This window comes from Perna viridis, chromosome 11 (assembly GCF_037379345.1).
Source record: "Perna viridis isolate PV_CMFRI_1.1 ecotype Kerala chromosome 11, ASM3737934v1, whole genome shotgun sequence".
NCBI classification, from domain to species: Eukaryota; Metazoa; Mollusca; class Bivalvia; order Mytilida; family Mytilidae; genus Perna; species Perna viridis.
The window spans coordinates 10,010,001-10,028,896 of NC_142455.1; the positions used below are offsets into that span (position 1 = coordinate 10,010,001).

Consider the following 18,896-nt stretch of genomic DNA (forward strand, 5'->3'; position numbering starts at 1 on the left):
AACCATTGAAATCACATTCGTTCAAAAGTGCTTATGAAGACATTGATTCTGAACATAATTATTCCATTGGCTCTGTTGAAGCAGAATATAGCCCGCGTATCCAGCACTGAAATGTACGACATCTTTGATAAAGCACAGATGTGAAAAATCAGTCTGACATGAAAGATTTAAAACAATTCAAGATATTTTGATACAAAACAATTATTATCTTTAAAAAAAGATAGCCGACGCAGTAAAATTTGTATTATCTACTTGTAATGTTCATCAGGAATTAACGCATGGCACGCAATTTCAAATTCCTTTTTCGAACCCCACTAGGTTATCAGTATTTGGCCAATCTGGAAACAGAATTTTGATCAGGTGACTTGCGTTTCCATGGTAGAGCGTCTTTAAGGTCAAAAGTTAAAAAGCGAAACTATACGGGCTGCGTCGGAAAAAAAGAGTGACGAGAAAAATGGATTTGTAATTATGGTCTATGAATTACTTACCTAAATCATCAGCAACTATAAATAAAATGTTTGGCTTTTGGTCCGCCGAGACAACCAATAAAAATACCAGCGTCAAAATTCCATAAGGAAGTGTCATAACCCTGGTGTGTTTAATCATGAAATGTAAGCAACATATTATATGCGCGCTGATACAGATCCCGGATTGATACATACATTGCAAAAAACACACATAATTTTTATTTATAAATATAATTTCTTATTCGCCACAATATTCGTACCTGATGTACCTTCGACCACATACACACCTGTGGTCAGGTTTAATGGACTTTTGAGACCCAAGTAACGGGCGATAGCAAATAACCGACCACTAACAAACCCCAAACAAACAAATAAACAAAAAGCAATAAAAAAAAATAACCGTACACAAAAAGAAACTCTGGTTATCTGTAAAGTAGAGATAATTTTGAAAATGACAATAAAACACAATAAAAACTGTTAGATTTTCAATATGGATTATCTTCTAAGAGCAGACAGATTGAAATGAATAATTATACATTTCACCATAGAGACCTAAAAAGCAACATAAATAAAAATATGTGAAGCCTATTTTTGGTTTATCACATTTCACAGAATTTGCATGATTCTTACAAATACTGATACCTAAGAACGGGTTTCCTAGGAAAACATGTCAAAAATAACAGAAATAAAGATGTGAAGCTTTTATTTTGGTTAATTGCATTTTATAGTATTACATGATTTTACCCCAACGAATTTGGGATAAAGGATAGTACTGACATTGTGACGTCAGCCTCATATCTTGACCTACGCTTAGAGATCGGTGTTACAGGAAAACTATTGATCAAACTTTACGACAAACGAAATGACTTTTCACACAGAATTATCAACTTTCTTTTCATCTGTGGCAACATCCCTTCAGCACCTACGTATGGAGTGTTCATATCAAAACTCATATGTATACCAGAGCTTGCCGAAACTACGCAGACTTTTTGTATCGCGATATAATTGTAGCAAATAGGCTTCTGGAATAGGGTTATGTTGCTACAAGATTGAAGTCATCACTATAGAAGTTGTATGGTCGTCATCATGAACACGTTGATCGTTACGGTGTATTCCTCTGCGCAATGAAATCTTATCTGTTCAACGTGTCATAGTTTTCCTTTCCTCTTTCGTCTACCCCGGAAATGGCTTTTTATGATAAACTCGGCGGGTGTTTTTAGAAAAGTAGAGGACGCTTACCCTACCAGTGCACCTCGTCCATGATTCGAGTTTTAGTGGACTCCAAGTTTTTTTGCTTTTGTTACTTTGTATGTATGATTTTAGTTACTTTATGTTCTTAGTAGTGTATGTCTGTCTTCCATATCTGGTCTTTGTCCGTGTATTACATTCTTTTGATTACCGCGATAACCTTGGTTTCCTAGATTACACTTTTACAAAGACTGATACTTAAGAACGGGTCCCAGAAAACATGCGAAATAAGAAATCAACTAAATAACTATGTCAACAATATAAAGAAGCACCCTTCTAAAATCTTATATAAAATCTTTACTAATTACAAATTCTTTACAGATTATTTATAGTCACAAACTCTTAATACAATACATAGTTATGGTCCAATGGCAATGAAAATAGACACAAAGATAATTGTTTACTAACACTTTGAAGCATATACATATATAATATGATAATATTACAGTTTTACATTATAACATATATTTCTTATATCGAGGCAATCTCTTATATAAACAAAAATAAGATTCAGGAAGTGCCCTAAATAATAATTAGACATTAGATTAAAAATGTGTTTGGAATTTTTATGCTGATTACATTCAGCGTATTTTAGCTACTTACATTTTAGAAGTAAACAACCTATGTGAATAAATCACTAACAAATCGATTCATATATTTATATATATAGCCATCATATCACATCTTTTGTTGTATCACGTGTATAGTATTATGCACGCATTGTTGCGTTTCAGCCAGTTATAGGCGTTCTACAATGTAACCTCAATCAAAGAGAAAATCCACATTGTGACCTTGTAGCGGTTTCGGAATGTAATAATTGTTCTATTCAAGTATAACACTTTTCATTTTAGCAGTAGGTTGTTTGATAAAAAAATACTATGATGGAACCTAAGTGTTTTTTTGTGATATATTGTATTACACAAACAATATAACGAGAAAAGGTTGGTTAATATTTCATACATTGTAATAAGATAATAGTGTGCGATGTCATTATAACGGTATTAAATGCGATATGAAGTAATAGTATTGGAAGCACTAATGGCCTGGTTTCAGACTGATCGGAAGTGAGAGAGTTAAATATATCATCACTTAAATGTAACGAACGCCTACATTGTGTGAGGAGATACATATTTTGTGCTACCACTTAAATATTACTTGCCGTGGTTTAATGATTACATTTTAAATTTACGCCATTCCATTTGAGGTTCTGTCGTTTTATGAATACGTTTTGTCAACATATATTTATGTTATGTGGATTTACGTTTACGCTCAGTGTTTTTTTTTTTTTACACGAGGTCGTTTCGTCTTTGCTATATTTCGATATATCATTACTTTATGTGGATTCTTTCTTATCATTATATGCAGTGGTTTCTTCTTAACGTGTTGTGGTTTCGTCTTTACATACAGTGTATCTTCATCTACGTTATTGAGGCAATATCCAATGACGAAGATACCGACCGGAACTTTTCTGCCCAGATCAATTTTATTATGGCGTCCAATTTTTTAACATGGAAGACATTCTAAGAAAACTATGGCTCAAAGGACTCGTGGAACCCTTCAAGAAAGAAAAACCGTGCCAAGATATTATTGGGCAGTTTTCAATTTACGACATGGAATGCTTAAGGGTAAAGGACAGGGAAAAGTAATGAAAATTAGAATGGAATGCTGAATATTTGGAAAGGACAAACCACTAATAATAAGAAATACTCTAGAATTTGACCCTCCAAAGGAAGTACTGGTAGGTCTTAGTCAAAGTTTACAGTTTTTGACATGATCAAGGTCAAATCGGTTTCAGAGAGTACTATTTACAGAAAATCCCGGTGCTCCAACATTAGAAAGAACCAGTTAGATGGTATAGAAAATCACATTTTAATTCAGCGCATGATAGACATTCCGCGTTATGGTAAAGTCATGCTACGCCAGATTCTTTGTAACAGGGGGACAAATATCAATATTTCACATTTGTACATGTTAGAATTATACAAAATTTGGATAAATGGTTGATACGAAAAATTGTCTCAATTTCCATTTATAATGTAAAGTGGTTTTAGACATTGGGCAATGATTTTTTAAATAAGGCTTCAAAGAAAATATATTTGGCATTAATGTGTTAGAGTTATCTCCCTTTAAAAGAATGTCAAAGGACCTGCATACTAACTTTAAAGTCATTCCGTGTTGAAGTCGATATTGTCGTGACTGAAAATGTTAATATAATAAAACAGGTGGTAAAAATTCAAAGTTCCCTTTATTAGAAAGATCATATCTGACATAGGCAAAAATCATATACACAACGCACAGAACATACAGTTAATTTGAAATAAATCGACTGTAATGGGAGCTTAAAACATTTTAACGGGAGATGGACGGTATGACGGACGAACAGACAAGTATATTCCAATACACAATTTATCCCTCGAATGGGATTTTACTATCAATCATTTTAACATGATTTGCTTTCCCGTCAGGAACATTTGACACCACTCTTGTTTTTGTGGGACTCCATATGACCCAAACTTTAAGTTTCAGGTGCTTATCTTATCTGAACCGAGTGTGGTGTCTACGGTGTTTGAGTACACTTTCCTTTGTATTTTTGGTGTTGGAAATTTGCTGCACTTTGATAATTTGTTATTCCATGCATTCCCTTTCAAAACCGGTGTAAACATAGGACATTAGGAGTAGTTCATTGTCTATTTCAGTGTATTTTGCCGATGAAATACTATTTTATTTTGTTCCTGTTGGTCTTCGTTATTGGTTATCTTAAAGGTTAGAGCAGCGATAGGAGTTTATGCCTAGAATACTAATAGCAGTACGGAAGCCTAGATAATTTTTTATACCGACTATATTAACTTGTTATAATAACTTAATTGATTTGTTATAACAACAAAGTTTACTTTTTATTTCAACCTAATTAACTTATTTAGTATCATATCATATAAAATGTGTGACACATGACACGTACTGATTCCCTATTGTTGTGTTTTTTTTTTTGTATTTATTTTTAACATTTCTTTCCTGAAATTTAAAGTTTTCTGATTTTGACGCTTTTCCATCAGGAATAGGACGAATTACTTAGAATGTACTATGAGTTGGGGAAATAACTTAATAAGGTGAATATTTCAAATGTTGCAAATGTTTTAGTTGTAGATAGAAAGCCTTTATAATAAAGGTAACAACAAAATTATCGAATACTCTCCCGATCCATAATCAAGTAAAGTCAAAAATGAATCTGACAATTTAGATAATGAATATAGGCGTGAATATACCAGTGATGATCGATTTAATAATGTCATAATCAGTAAATCAGTGGTTATATCAATTCAAAGAATTCTTTACAATAGCAATCATTAGTCATTGTTTTAGTAGAAACGGAGAATTTTTCGACCAGAACAGATATCTGAAAAAGAATTTGATAAGAGACCTTTTGATACGCATTATCTCATATCCCTGATTTAGGTGTCTGTTAGGCAGCTATTATGTAATGCAGATATTTTCGTGTTTGACTTAATTATATCCTCTTCATACTAATACATTTTTGTTCTTTTAAAGATATTTTTTTAAATAAAAAGGGACTAGAGAACATGTTAACAATGGAGATAATTCATAAACATTTTTCAAGAAAACACTACAAAACAAACGGTTTTAAAACTTTAACTAGTGATATATCAGCTCAATTGTTTGCTATAATTTTAATTTTTGATATGAACATTTAACCTAGCAAATTAAATTACCATCATTTCCAATTCACTTATAAATCTAAATGTACTTATCTTAATATACACATAGTAAAATTGATAGTTATAATTACGATGCAAATTTTTGGTCGTTCCTTCCGCGGGACTCGAACTCTGTTACATTTATGGCAACATCGCCTGCAGAAAGTCCAGCGCCATTGACCACTAGGAAAGCTTGGCTATATAAAAATATCGCTTACGCTGGCCGGGTAATTCATCCTCGTGGGATAAATCTAGGGCTGTAATTTAGTACGCGATGTATGGTAGTACGGGACAGTTCCTCTGGGTGTTATTATGTATGATAGAGGATCAAATTAATGATGCATGTCACAACAAATCAATATTATACAAACGTCTCTGAAAGTGACGACTTTATTTGCTATACTGCTCATTCGGAACAAATTGATACAGAGAAGATATCGCAAACACAGAAGGGTCTGAAAAATACCCATGATGGTAGAGTTGCCACATCCTATTAATATGTTAGAGTTATCTCCCTTTCATGTATTAAATACTTGGTATAGTTGTATTTGTATCATGTTGCAGATCCTTTAATGTCTTACCCGATACTGTCAGAGGTTGTCCGAATCACTTTCATCATGTGCTAATATTCATGTTTAAGATTCACTTACTAGGAAGTATTAATCGGTCAACGAAAGCTATATTTTTTTATAAAGTCTAGTTGGCCGAGTGGTCTAGAGCGTTAAACATAGTGCAGGCGTCGTTGCCATAGATGTCAGAGAAGAGAAGGGGTTCAAAAACCGTTGAGTGAGCGACCAAATTCTAGAGTTGGGAAGTAGCTTAGACTTGATTATATATATAAATATGTATATCACATTACTTTAATATATGACGTTGTGTACATCAATGATTGCAATGTATTTGTTCCAGAAAAACGATATAACTTTGTATTTGAAATTCCAAGATTTTAGAGAATGTGACTGACGACCTACATCTCTCATACATATTCTTGAATATGTTACAGACTTTGACCTTCACAGAACAAAATGACGGCATTCTTAGAGAGCATACACTGTTAACATGTATCTATTCAGAGGACCTTGTTCACCCTTTGCTTTTACTTGGGTTCTTGCTGCGTGAAAATTTTGATCTTTATGTGTTGCATGACTTCATTTGCTGGTTATACTGTTTTTTTTTAAATCCATGGACTTTCTTGTTTGAGACTTGAGTTTTGAAGTTTGTTCTTATTAATGTTAGTAGCGATTGGAAAAAACGTAATTGGTAAAAAACAAATGAATCTATAAAATGTACTGATTTTTTGATGTACGAGAAATCAGTGATATGAATAACATTTTAGAACGCCAAGAACGTACAAATAAAATTAAAACATTGTATTTCAAGTGAAATAAAAAAAGGAACAAAACAAAAGAGGGCTCCAAGGATATTACTGAAACCACTATCGTATCCATTTCCACATCATTAGCACCACCTTGGTGTGCAAAACCCGCCATAATTATTAGGGTTAGAATTTGGATCATTCTTTCGCGATACTGGTGGCACAATATATTTCTTAAAAATGTCAAGTCTTTCCTTTAGTTGCCTTAAAATATTACTTTCCTTTAAATGTAGATTGTGCCGCTCATTTGGATCATCAAAAAATAAAAGCAGTAAACATTTACAGATGTATATATGATAAGTTACTAACCAATCTTTTCATTCGTAGTGACATTTTAAATGCTTGCAAAGTCAGCACAGAATGATGCTTGCGAAAATAGAATGGTAAACAATCAGAACAATTGCAGTTGATTTTAAGTGAGTATTTAGTAAATAATATGAATCTTTATTTGAACAAGTTCAATGTTAAGCTAATACAACTAGACTTGGAATTTCACTGTCGCCAAACTTAACTTGAATGATTCTTTGATCAATCTTCACTATCAGTATTGACTTTTACTACCAGTACTATCCTTAGTGTTCTTTATTCAGAAGGATACATAAAATTTGTAGATTTATTTTTTCTGGAGTGCAATTTGACAATTTTGTACGCAAAATGATATAAAAATATGTTCGCGTTTCTAATTTTGGCGAATACTGGGTAATAAACTTAGTTTTGAAAACCAGATATTTCGGCATTTTTAGTCCTACCACCAAACATTCTGATGTTAACACCCTGTAGAATTACCTCAACAGGATTTACTTGAATTCGACTATCTGAACTGCAGAAAAAACTTTAAATTTCTTGTTTCATTTAATAACATGTTTTGTATTCAGTCCATGTTATTGATCAATTTATCATCGTAAATAGGATTTAAATTTTTTTCATGCGCTGATAATATACGATTAGATTCAACAAAAGATTTATAAAACTTACTTAAAACGTCATATAATTGATAATATCCTAAATCGATTGGTTTCTCGACTTCCCTATCTTCCTCAGAGGTCGGAACAGGGTACCAGCCATTACAAGGACCAGCATATTCCTCAATTAGTTTGTAATTACCGACTCTGTAAATAACAGATTTAAATCATATTGACTTGACAAATCTCGATATACTGCACACGTCTTTCAAGGAGGCTTTAGAGAAAATATATTTGGCATTAATATGTTAGAGTTATCTCCCTTTAAAAGAACCCAGGAACATAAGAATCAAATATGTAGGGCGATCTACACAGGCATCATATGATTCATATAAATCGAGCACCATATGATAATCATATGTTTCGGTATACATATGATTATCGCATGATTATCATATGATAATCTTATGTTTTTCACGAACATATGAAAATCATATGATTATCATATGTGGCACATTTGGCTGTGTATATTCCCCCCAAAAATGCTTACAAGAAGTACTCAGAATGAAAACTATTGATATAGTAAGCCAATTCATTTACTGAGAGATTCTACCTTGTGTAATAACATTTGAATGTTGTATCAGAAACGTATTGTCAATCAAACACACCTGTGTTGAACTGCTATACTATCATTATTAGTTCAAGTCTTGATTTTGCAGTGATACAAAGAAGTATCAGAAACCGAAAAGGATTACGGACTTAATTACCCTGATTTTGTTTTTATTTTTGTGTTGCTTTACGTCAAATTGAAACTAAACAATACAAATCTTGTGTAGGAAATTAAACTGAAGTTCAAAACCTATACAATTAAATGGCCTGAAAAAGTTGCAATGTACGTACTTGCAGTGGGGCTAATACATTGAAGACATCACCGGTGTTTTGTTTTTGTTTTTATTTCATATAAAATAGTTGGTATCTTTTCATTTATTACCACTTGAACCATTTAACAATGCATACTATTGAAATCAACTACTTAACTTAAAAACAGGTCATAGAAACACTTACCTGATAGCAGCATGCCCATTAATAGGGAGCCATGAAGTATCTAGGTTGTAAAAGAATTCAGTCCTCCTTGTTGTTTTCATCCCGTTACGTCAAGTATCCCAGTGGTTTATTCCATCAATTCCAGGTACTGTTTCAATGAAAATAATGAATTATCACATGTAAAACAGAAATGATTTAGAATTAGTTTGACGTACGTTAAAACTTCGAACCTAGGCAGGAGAAATTGGGTGACTGGAAAATTTTAACCGATCAAAAAGAAGTTCTAAAGACATTCCGTTTCATTGTCACGTTACAGTTTGGTCTAACAGCGGAGTAATTCACACATGAATAAAAATGCTATGTATGGCAATAGGCAATGCTAAAATGGTTTTCCACGATATTTAGTACTACAATGATAGATAAGAAAAACATACTATATATTACCATAGGCGCGGGTCTAGACAATAGGAAAAGAAAACGTGCCAAGCCGTAATTTTAAGAGTTGTATCCCCTAGGCCAACCTCCATAAATTAATATATCCATATTTTCTAAAGATTTCTAATTCATTTCTTTGCCTACCATTTATATCACATGATTATCATTTAGGTTTAGAGCCTATTATATTTTGTGTACATATTAACATATTTATACCTCTATTGGTTCATGGACCGACTGAAACGGTAGATATAGAAACATTGGTTTACTGGTATCGTGCTTGGATATAATCTGGTCGGCTCGCCGGGCATAGGCGTACTGAAAAGAAATTTCACAATTAGCGCATATTTGTTGTATTACATGAATATTATTTGTAAAGGTTTATTAATTAGTACACATGCTCCAAGTAAGAAAACACACGAGAAACAAGTTTCAAGTTGTACTTGCAAGCAAGTCACATACAAGTCCCCTCACCTTCCCCAATTTCACAGAAAAAAAATTAAATTCAGTATACAATTTTAAGCATACCAAGTTTTATAAAATTTGGATGAAATTTCTACTGTTTTTCAGTGGGGTACCTTATTTTAGATGGCGGCCATTTACAATAATCCAAAAGATGACATTTATTCACACTTGGATGGTTTTATATATCTTTTAGTTCTGATGAAGATATCTAAAGTCATTTTTCCTACATAAAGGAAAAACATCTGAAACATCATAAAAATCAACTAAAACTTTCATTTTGTTCGTTACCATAGCAACACATAAAATTTCAATTCACTTTTTTAGTATAATGTTATAGAGATCATTAAACTCTACCACCACACCAATTTTCAGGTTGATGGCTACTTAGATTTACGAGATATAACGATGTCCTATATTATAACATATACCCCTTTTCGACCGAAGCACCCCTTCTTTTATTTGTTTTGTGAAGTGTACATCTATGGGTTAATATTCCCAATTGAATTAACCATGAATTTTAAGCCTAAATAACAAGTTTTATAAAATTCTGATGACATTTACACAAATTTCCAAGGGGTACCTTATTTTGAATGGCGACCATTTTAAAATGATGGCCATCTAAAACAATCCAAAATATGCATTCAATCACATTTATACAGCTATTAAGTTTGGTGAAGATATCTCTCATTTTTCCTACATAAAGAAAAAAAACATCTGAAAAAAGTTCACGCACCCCGAATATTACATTTATGAACAAATTATAAGTAAATGTCTGTTTTAAAACACAGTTAAATAAATATATGAAACATAGGAAAAAATCTCAAGAAAAAGGGTAATGGCTGACATATTGCCAACTTAACCACGGGTCGTTAAATTGTGAATGAACATTGTTTAAAAATATTCAAGGCACTTACTGTGAGGTCATGATTTACCAAATTTACTAATTGTCAAATACTTAAAATCATTATTTGCAGAGAGTACTAACGGTCGAATACTCGAAATCATGATTTATCAATTGTACTTACGGTCGAATACTCGAAATCATGATTTATCAATTGTACTTACGGTCGAATACTCGAAATCATGGTTTATCAATTGTACTTACGGTCGAATACTCATTTGGTTTGATTGGGTCTTTATTGTCACGGAAATCAGATCCTCCTTCTAAAGGATTAATAGAATCACTTTCAGAAATGAATGATTTATTTTCTCTTGCAAAATATCAATATCAATTTACGAGAATTTCAAAAGAAAAAAAGTGTCGACTTCCCGAACAGATAGAAGTAGAAAGAAAAATATAGGTAAGACGGTATAAAGAATGTTCAAAAATGATTCTTTTAATTGTGGGTACTTATTTTCGTGATTTCATAATTTGTTTGTGTTCGTTAATGTTATATTTGTGGATTAAATTATTCTAAATGTTAAAATTTCTATGGAAATTTGTGCTTTCGTCAAATTACAAAAACCACGAAAATGGATCACTCACTAACAGTATAGTTATAGTAGTCCTCCTGACCATTGTAATATCCATAAAATGTATCAAACCCTCGGTACGTTGGTGTACATTCCCACTTACACATTCCAAGGTGCCATCTGAAACAATTAACGAAAGCAATTCAATTCTACAGTATACAGGGAGCTATTTCAACAATACAGTGGAAGTTTTATGAAACAAATCCCTTTTGTACAAAAGATTACGTTCAGTTTAAACTGGTGTACGGATTACAAAATGTCAAACTGCATTCAACTTATATGTAGGGACTTCAAAAAGTATCAAGTGTAGACAAATTTCCAGTTTATTCAGGGTTTGGTTTACACAGGTTTCATTTTATATGATTGTTATGCTTCGTAGTATATATGGTATGTAGAACGTAAGATACAGTCAGCTATAAAACAGTATAAACTAAGAAAAAAAAAAGCGGTAATTGTGATCTCGTAAAACTATCAAATAAGATATAAACGAAAAAAAAAGAAAGAAAACAAAACAAATTAACAATAGATAAGAAATGTAACTCAATATATAATACAAGATGCTTAATAGTTAAACATTTTATTCTTAATACTTAAAGACCTTGTGTCTTTTGCGTGTTAGTTTTTCTTCCTGTTTTTTAATCACTACGTTTTGTGTACTGAAGTCATTTGCATAATATTGTTTTATATAGTAATAGGTGCCACACATGAGAAGCATATGGACCGAACGTGAATATGGTTATCTTTAATAAAATCAACTTTACAGGTAATTATAGCATAATAATTTAATTTCAGAAGTAACACGTCTTCTAATTAGGTAAAAAAAAATGTTATCCACCATCTCGTACACCAAATTTTGTTATGTGACTTTGACGTCATCAACGTTTTTGTAATAATTTACTCGTGGAATTTTGATGTTAAAATTAGATTGTAAGGAATGACTGATCTATTTGAAATAAACTCAATGCCCAAAACAGCAAACTTAAGAAAACACTGCTACGTTGGCATTAAGTGTTCACAATGTGACTAAGGTAATTTACTCATCGAGCGTAAAATATAACTTTTCTTAAGGAGGTAGACCTAGGGTAAAGGACACAACTCTTGAAATCGTGATGTGTTTGTATCATATTAAATTCACCAAGGCTTATCAAGCTTTCATTTGAAACAGAATGAAATCAATCCAAGTTACTTTGATGTTTACATGAGATAGATGGAAAATGCTGAATATAAACGTTCCAATGATTTTTTAAGAGTTGTGTCCTTTACCCTAGGTCTACATCCTTAAATGTACTCTTGATAAAAGTACATTTTTTATTTATCAAGGATTGTCAATGTTTAGCTGTGACAATCGAACGTTAACCATGTGATCTAGATATCTAGTTTATCCTGTGCATATGGTAATCATGTGAGAGTCACATGAGTTGAATATCTAGCTTATTACACAATTTACATATGACAATTATATGCGATTATACGAAATGTATGAATATTTTATCGTGTGATTAACATATGAAGCTAGCCACGTACATGTACCATGTGAAGCACATTTAGATGTTTATGCATGATTTATTTTGTCTGATTGAACTATATTGTATTGAAAAGTAGCTTCACATACAATTCATACAAAAACAGACAATACGAATTCATGTACATCGTATATTAAAAAGAAATGATTTGAGCCGACAACTTTCAGAATCAGTTATTGACAATGTTTTCAAAACGTGAACGTGTCAACAAAAGTATGGCGCAGAACATATTGACAAAAAATTCGAGAATTTCTCGCCAAAATTTGCACATTATTTTACAATTTATTCCATAAAAATTATTAATGATAAACAGCATCGTTACAGGAAAAGATAGCAGGAAATATTTTAGGGATCTATTGTACGATGGAACCAGTCTAAACCTTATCCATGTTGGACTTTCATTAAATGCAGGTGTACGGTTTTCTATTAAAAAGTATTAAACTACAGAAAATGTCTGATTTACACAGGTGTTCGGAGTACGGGATTTGGACAGGTTTAGACAGGTTTCACTGTATTGGCTACGTTGATGATGAATCATCGTCTGCATGACTCTCAAGCTCCAAGCTCTATGCCGCGACAGACGTCCGTTCCGTCTCTTACTAACCGCTCCATACAGGCCTTTCGAATTCCTTGGACACTTTCCAAAAAAAAAAAACAAAAAACAAAAAAAAAAAAAAACAAAAAAAAAAAAAAAAAAACGTCGCATGACAATCGGATAACGTCACGCGAAATAATTTATAATTTACTTTTTCCGACTTTGCAAAATTTTTGCATCTTTCTAGAGGGTTGGCTGCAGCGCCTTGAGTAAATTGCGGACGTCAGACGCTGGTTCGGAGCTTGCGTAACTCTTAGACAGAATTATACTCAAAACACGTAGCATTTTACTTTCCAATCATATGCGTCGAATATCCAAGTTGTTTCAGCTTCTGAGGTAAAAATGTTCTATTCAAGGGTGCACATGATGGTGCCGCGGGTAAAATAACAAAATTCTGAAATAGATATTGACATTTAACGATTAGTTCATGCAAAAGAATGTCTTTCGTTATTACCAGAGATTGAAATCTTTGAAACTGCAGAAACGAACTGAGCTTGCATTTTGTTGACAAAAGTATCCAAAATTTACACATAAAACAAATCTTAATGCAATTGTAAGATACACTTATGTCTTGTTATCGACAATCTTGTCAAACGTTTAAGACAACGAACAGCCTTTCATGGTCTGTCCTCGAAACAGAGCAAAACAGAAAATCAATATCTAAAAATATAATAAATTGAGAGATTGCATCATTACAATATTTACAAGACAGAAAAAAAGTCCTAGCCAAAAATATAAATGTGGTTACCATAATATCTGAAAGAGTAATCAAGGGAACCAATGTTATAGCGGTAATCAAAAGAATGTAATCCAGGGACAAAGACCAGACATGGAAAACAGACATACACAACAAAGAACATAAAGTAACTAAAATCATACACACAAAGTAAAAAAAGTAAATGAGCAACTGAAAAAATGTTAGAAATCATTACGATTGGTTTTATAATTACACAAATTTTCGGCATTAGGACATCTTTGTTATAGCTGTTTTAAAGCAACTTCGAAATCATTCCTATACACACCAACAAAGCGTCGTAAGATGCTCCTTAAATTAATGCTTAAGTATGTCTTGTCTGCCAAAGGACTGATTTGAAAACACGGTTCATTGTACATATGTAGATTATCCAAAAGTAACCAGTTGTACATTGTATCTTGTATCACGAACATAATAAATATAGTTGAAGACAAAAATGTTGATAAAGTTTTTGTTTTAATAATAGGCAAAATATTACAAAATATTATTAAAAGATTTGCGACATGAATAAACATGTCAAATGAATGAACATTTGAACGATAATCTACATAATTCTTACCTGTAAACCTGAGCGGAACGGATAGTATCCTGATAAAAATGCATTTCTTGACCTGTAATTTGTGATATATAATATAAATTTTTAGTACGAATACTATATGATATATAAATGAATAACATTACAACAATTTTCCTAAATATGGAAAATTAAAAACAAAATAACAAAGAAAAGAAGAAGATACAGCCAATAATAATTTTTATTTTTTTCCAAAATATCTAAAACATAGTTTGAAGAATTTGGCTTAACGAAATTAAAACTTCAAGTATGTAAAATAGCTTGTGTAAGATGTACCATAGTGTTAACAAAATTACTAACCATCTGCAAATAATAATAATAATAATAATAATAATAATAATAATAATAATGATAATAATAAAAAAGCACATTGAATTAATTGAAGTTCACTAAGGTTATTTCATTACAGTGTATTACGATCTCCAGTAATTGGAATAAACCAATTGATATAAAATATGAATAACCAATGCCAGTAATGAAAAGGCGAAAAAAATAAAAAGAAAAAGAAGCATACAAATAATAAAACAAAACAAAACAAAACAATATTAACAAATAAAACAATGCTAAAATACTCTTTTACTTACGGAGAACATACTGGCTGTACATACGACTGGTTGAGTATCATACCATTCTTAGCTAGATAGTCGATGTTAGGGGATATGATATTAGGGTTGTGAAATCCAACATCATTCCAACCTGTGGATAGAAATTAACAATTATCGGAGACATCATTTTGCTTATTATTATGCTGTACAGATTTATTATTTCAATAATGAAATTTCACGCAGGTGGACGGAAATAAATTTGAAATAGATTCGTACATAATGGACAACAACTATTTTTATGCATGTAACAATGAGTAATCAAGGGAACCGAAATTTTAGTGGAATTAAAAAAAAATGTAATCCAGGAGCAAACACTAGACTTGGAAAAGAGACATACATGTACCATGTTGACAATAGGTAAACACAAACCATTGCCCTTTTTTGGACCACCTAATCAACGAAATTGTAACCCCTGCAAACAAAATATGGTCTTAAGTACACTTTATTGAAGAAGAGGCCAATTTTACGGATATAAACTCAAGTGTTCTCCTTAAGAAACACTTCCACCCATTAGTCGAATGTTTTTATGTATCATACGATTTTTGGTGCAGAGATGGAGACCGTTCTAAGAAATATGCGTATAAAACAAAAACATAACGACTTGCCTAGATCATCCGCCACGATGAATAGAATATTTGGTCTTTGATTTCCACTCGCCACAAAAACTGCAAACGTCAATAGAAACAAAACGGTATCAAATAACACTTGTGTTTTCATGTTATGTCACTATACCCTGATTTGACAAACTTGGTATTGCTATCCTTATTACCAGGGATTGATTAGAGTATAACACAAATTATGTTTAGATAAATTTTGATAATAAAAGGTTAATTTGTAGGACACCAATACAGGGTATGTGGATAAAACAAAATCAAAATTTGATGCTAGATGAAGAAAATATAGATACTTATATTGAGAGAAATTAATAAAAAGAATCTGAATACATAAATAACAGATAAATGAATAAAAGAAAAAACAAAGAAAATGTGGTAAACAAATACAAAATACAGAAATAAAAGTAATACTCCTGCCTTAAACATTTATTTCGAAGAAGATATATCTGTGAGCAAGCTTTTTTGAACTTCAATCATGTTAAAGCCATAAGTTGGATAAACTAGTATAAGAAGAATTTATCTGCAATTGGATTATCTCCATTCGCATGTATGCATTTGAGAACAATTATCTCCTCTTGTATAAACAACATACAAAGTCCAATTCTCTTACATAACTTCTTCAATATACATTGAACGGTTGAATAGGTCGCGTACACTACATACATATGGCGATAGATAAACAAATAATTTAGAAAAAAGACATGCTTTTCACGAACACTCGCAAAAGTAAAGTTTTAAAAGAGAACGTGCAAAGCATAAAATTGCTATTAAAAATTCATTTTTTACAATTCATATTATGTCTATGTTTGACAGTAAACGATTTGATCTAAACGAGTGAAGTTACATGATCTTCTCATTCTTTTAAAGTCACTAACCATGGAATATTTATACAGATCAAATTCAGTTTAGAAATTTTCTCTTCAAACATTAATGTTTTGCATTGGCTCTGGATAATATACACCATACACAATACTTTAAACCAACATTATTTGGCGACACAAAATTAATTAACCACGAGATTGAATGAAATTTTAAGTACTATTCCACATAAAATTCAGACTCTACCAGTGGTACAGTAATTCGTGGTGTAAAAAAACCCGCCAAACGAACGCTCTTTCAGTCTACATATGCTATACTTCCACAGAACGACAACAATTTCTGCATTTAGATCTGCAATTTTTGAATTTATACATTCATCTTCAACTTAAATCAACCGACGAAATTAAATCAAGAACTCTTGCAAAGTGCCAATTCCATTTATATAAAAATATATATAAAATATAAATATATAAAGTCTGTATAATTTTTATCTCAAAAACGCAACGACAAAATGAAAAACTAAGACAAGTTATGTGATCAGTAACTGTTTCTGAACAAGAAACAAACAAAATTGAATGGGGGAGGGGGGAGGTTGACATGCGTGAATATATATTTAAAGAAACTTATTTGCGGCGATCTATTTTCAAGATTTTATTCTTGCTATTGAAATAAATGAAAACATATAGTTTGCGAAAATAATTGACACGAAATTAATTAACCGCGATATTGGAATGAAATTAGAAATGATTTTAATCAAGCAATTGAAGGAGGGACTTGATTATTATAAAAAATACATTGTACCACCGTTAACACATAAAAATGATCCTGCTTCAAACCATTCTAAGTTCGGTGGATATTGGACGCCAGGCTGGTGCTAACCTAAACTAAAACTGGTCTCGATTTCACAAAAAGTCGTAAGTGTAAAGTTGATCGTAAGTAATGACGTCATAAACTAAAATAGCATTGTGACGTCATGATTTACGATCAATTTCACGCTTACGACTTTTTGTGAAACCGACGCCGGATATCTGGTTTTGATTTTTATTATATTATTTTATCCTAGCTAGTCATGATTTATTTACCTCAATTACGCTACTTTTCATTTTGTATCAGTGGTGTATGTAGCTAGCGTATGAACTTTATATATGTTACCTATAATCAAAATATTGCTCTTGTCGCACAAAACAATTGTGCATTTCCTTACTATTCCATAAAAAACTGATAAATTAATCAATTTCAAACTATAGTGTTCGCACAATGTTTACGTCAGTCATTTTTACCATGTTTATCAGCACTATTATGATTATTATATCCGAGTATTGGTTGGAATTAAGTGTCCATTTACTTCTTTTTCTGATAATGTCATTTGTTATACGGACATTCCTATTATACCTTTTCACCTATATAGATAAGGCTCAGCGACAGTTTTGATTGAACAGTATTTTATACCTAATTCGTGCAGTTAAAGCTGTTATACTAAATTGCCACGAGAAGGATGACAGCATTTTGGACTAATGTTATACAAATACGCCTCATACGCTGCCTAAAATGTTTATTTTTAATAGCAAGATCTTATTGAACCGCCTTGGCGATCTCAGGGTTGCGTGCTTGCCTCTATTACAGAAGGTCGTGGTATCAACAACTTTTTGTCTGTGTTTTTAGTCATATCTTATTATTTTAAATCCTGATCTTAACGTGTCTTCACAAAGTTCAAGACAAATATTGAAGTTTGTGTCTTCTTTGTTAAAGTGATTTAAGTTGTATGTAACAATCGATGCCAATTGATATGATATTAGTGCAATACAGTCCATATAAATGTATCATTGAAATTAAAACTATAAGAGACCACACTCTATCATAAAAGTCGTTTAAATACAAAAAGTATTGGTAATATAATTATTGCAAATTCAGGTATGCTGTATATGCGTTGCAGAAAGCGACTTCTGATGAACAGCATTGAAACCAGATATGCAGGAATTACACGATCCAAACGTAAATTGTATGCAAGAAGTATACAAAACCATAAATATCGAAATCTGAAACCAAATCAAGCACCAAAAGTATGTCTAGATTATTTAAAGCCAGTTTGCATCATAAGGAATGGTGCAAACGTATCTTAGGGTTTTAGTATTGTGTGTTACGACCAAATGAGCTCATTGTTTTTTTTAATTGATGTGTAGTTAGTAGTATGAAAAGAAGACAATAATTGCTTTCTAATGGAAGGTCCTTAAAAGCATCGAAATCTTTTTTGCTGTTTAAGATCTTCCCCACATTACCTTACTGTAATCTT

The 18,896-nt window shown here is 31.9% G+C and overlaps 1 protein-coding gene across 3 annotated transcripts in view; it reads right to left on the minus strand.

The window, feature by feature from the left end:
• Positions 1-15,967, minus strand: part of LOC148602922 (arylsulfatase B-like) — a 29,283-nt gene extending 13,316 nt beyond the window's left edge. Inside the window, exons 1-7 of one of the 3 annotated variants that reach the window (XM_088551819.1) lie at positions 15,779-15,967; positions 15,153-15,264; positions 14,554-14,605; positions 13,531-13,634; positions 11,136-11,242; positions 10,755-10,813; positions 9,401-9,502 (exon numbers count right to left, since the gene is read on the minus strand). In XM_088551819.1, coding sequence (XP_088407945.1) covers positions 9,401-9,502; positions 10,755-10,813; positions 11,136-11,242; positions 13,531-13,634; positions 14,554-14,605; positions 15,153-15,264; positions 15,779-15,890 — 648 coding nt within the window. In that variant the 5' untranslated portion in view covers positions 15,891-15,967. Of the gene's footprint in view, positions 1-488; positions 2,277-2,318; positions 2,955-9,400; positions 9,503-10,754; positions 10,814-11,135; positions 11,243-13,530; positions 13,635-14,553; positions 14,606-15,152; positions 15,265-15,778 lie in introns of those variants that run through there. The other 2 variants (XM_088551818.1, XM_088551817.1) reach the window with 2 other exon arrangements.
• Positions 15,968-18,896: the final 2,929 nt, after the last annotated feature.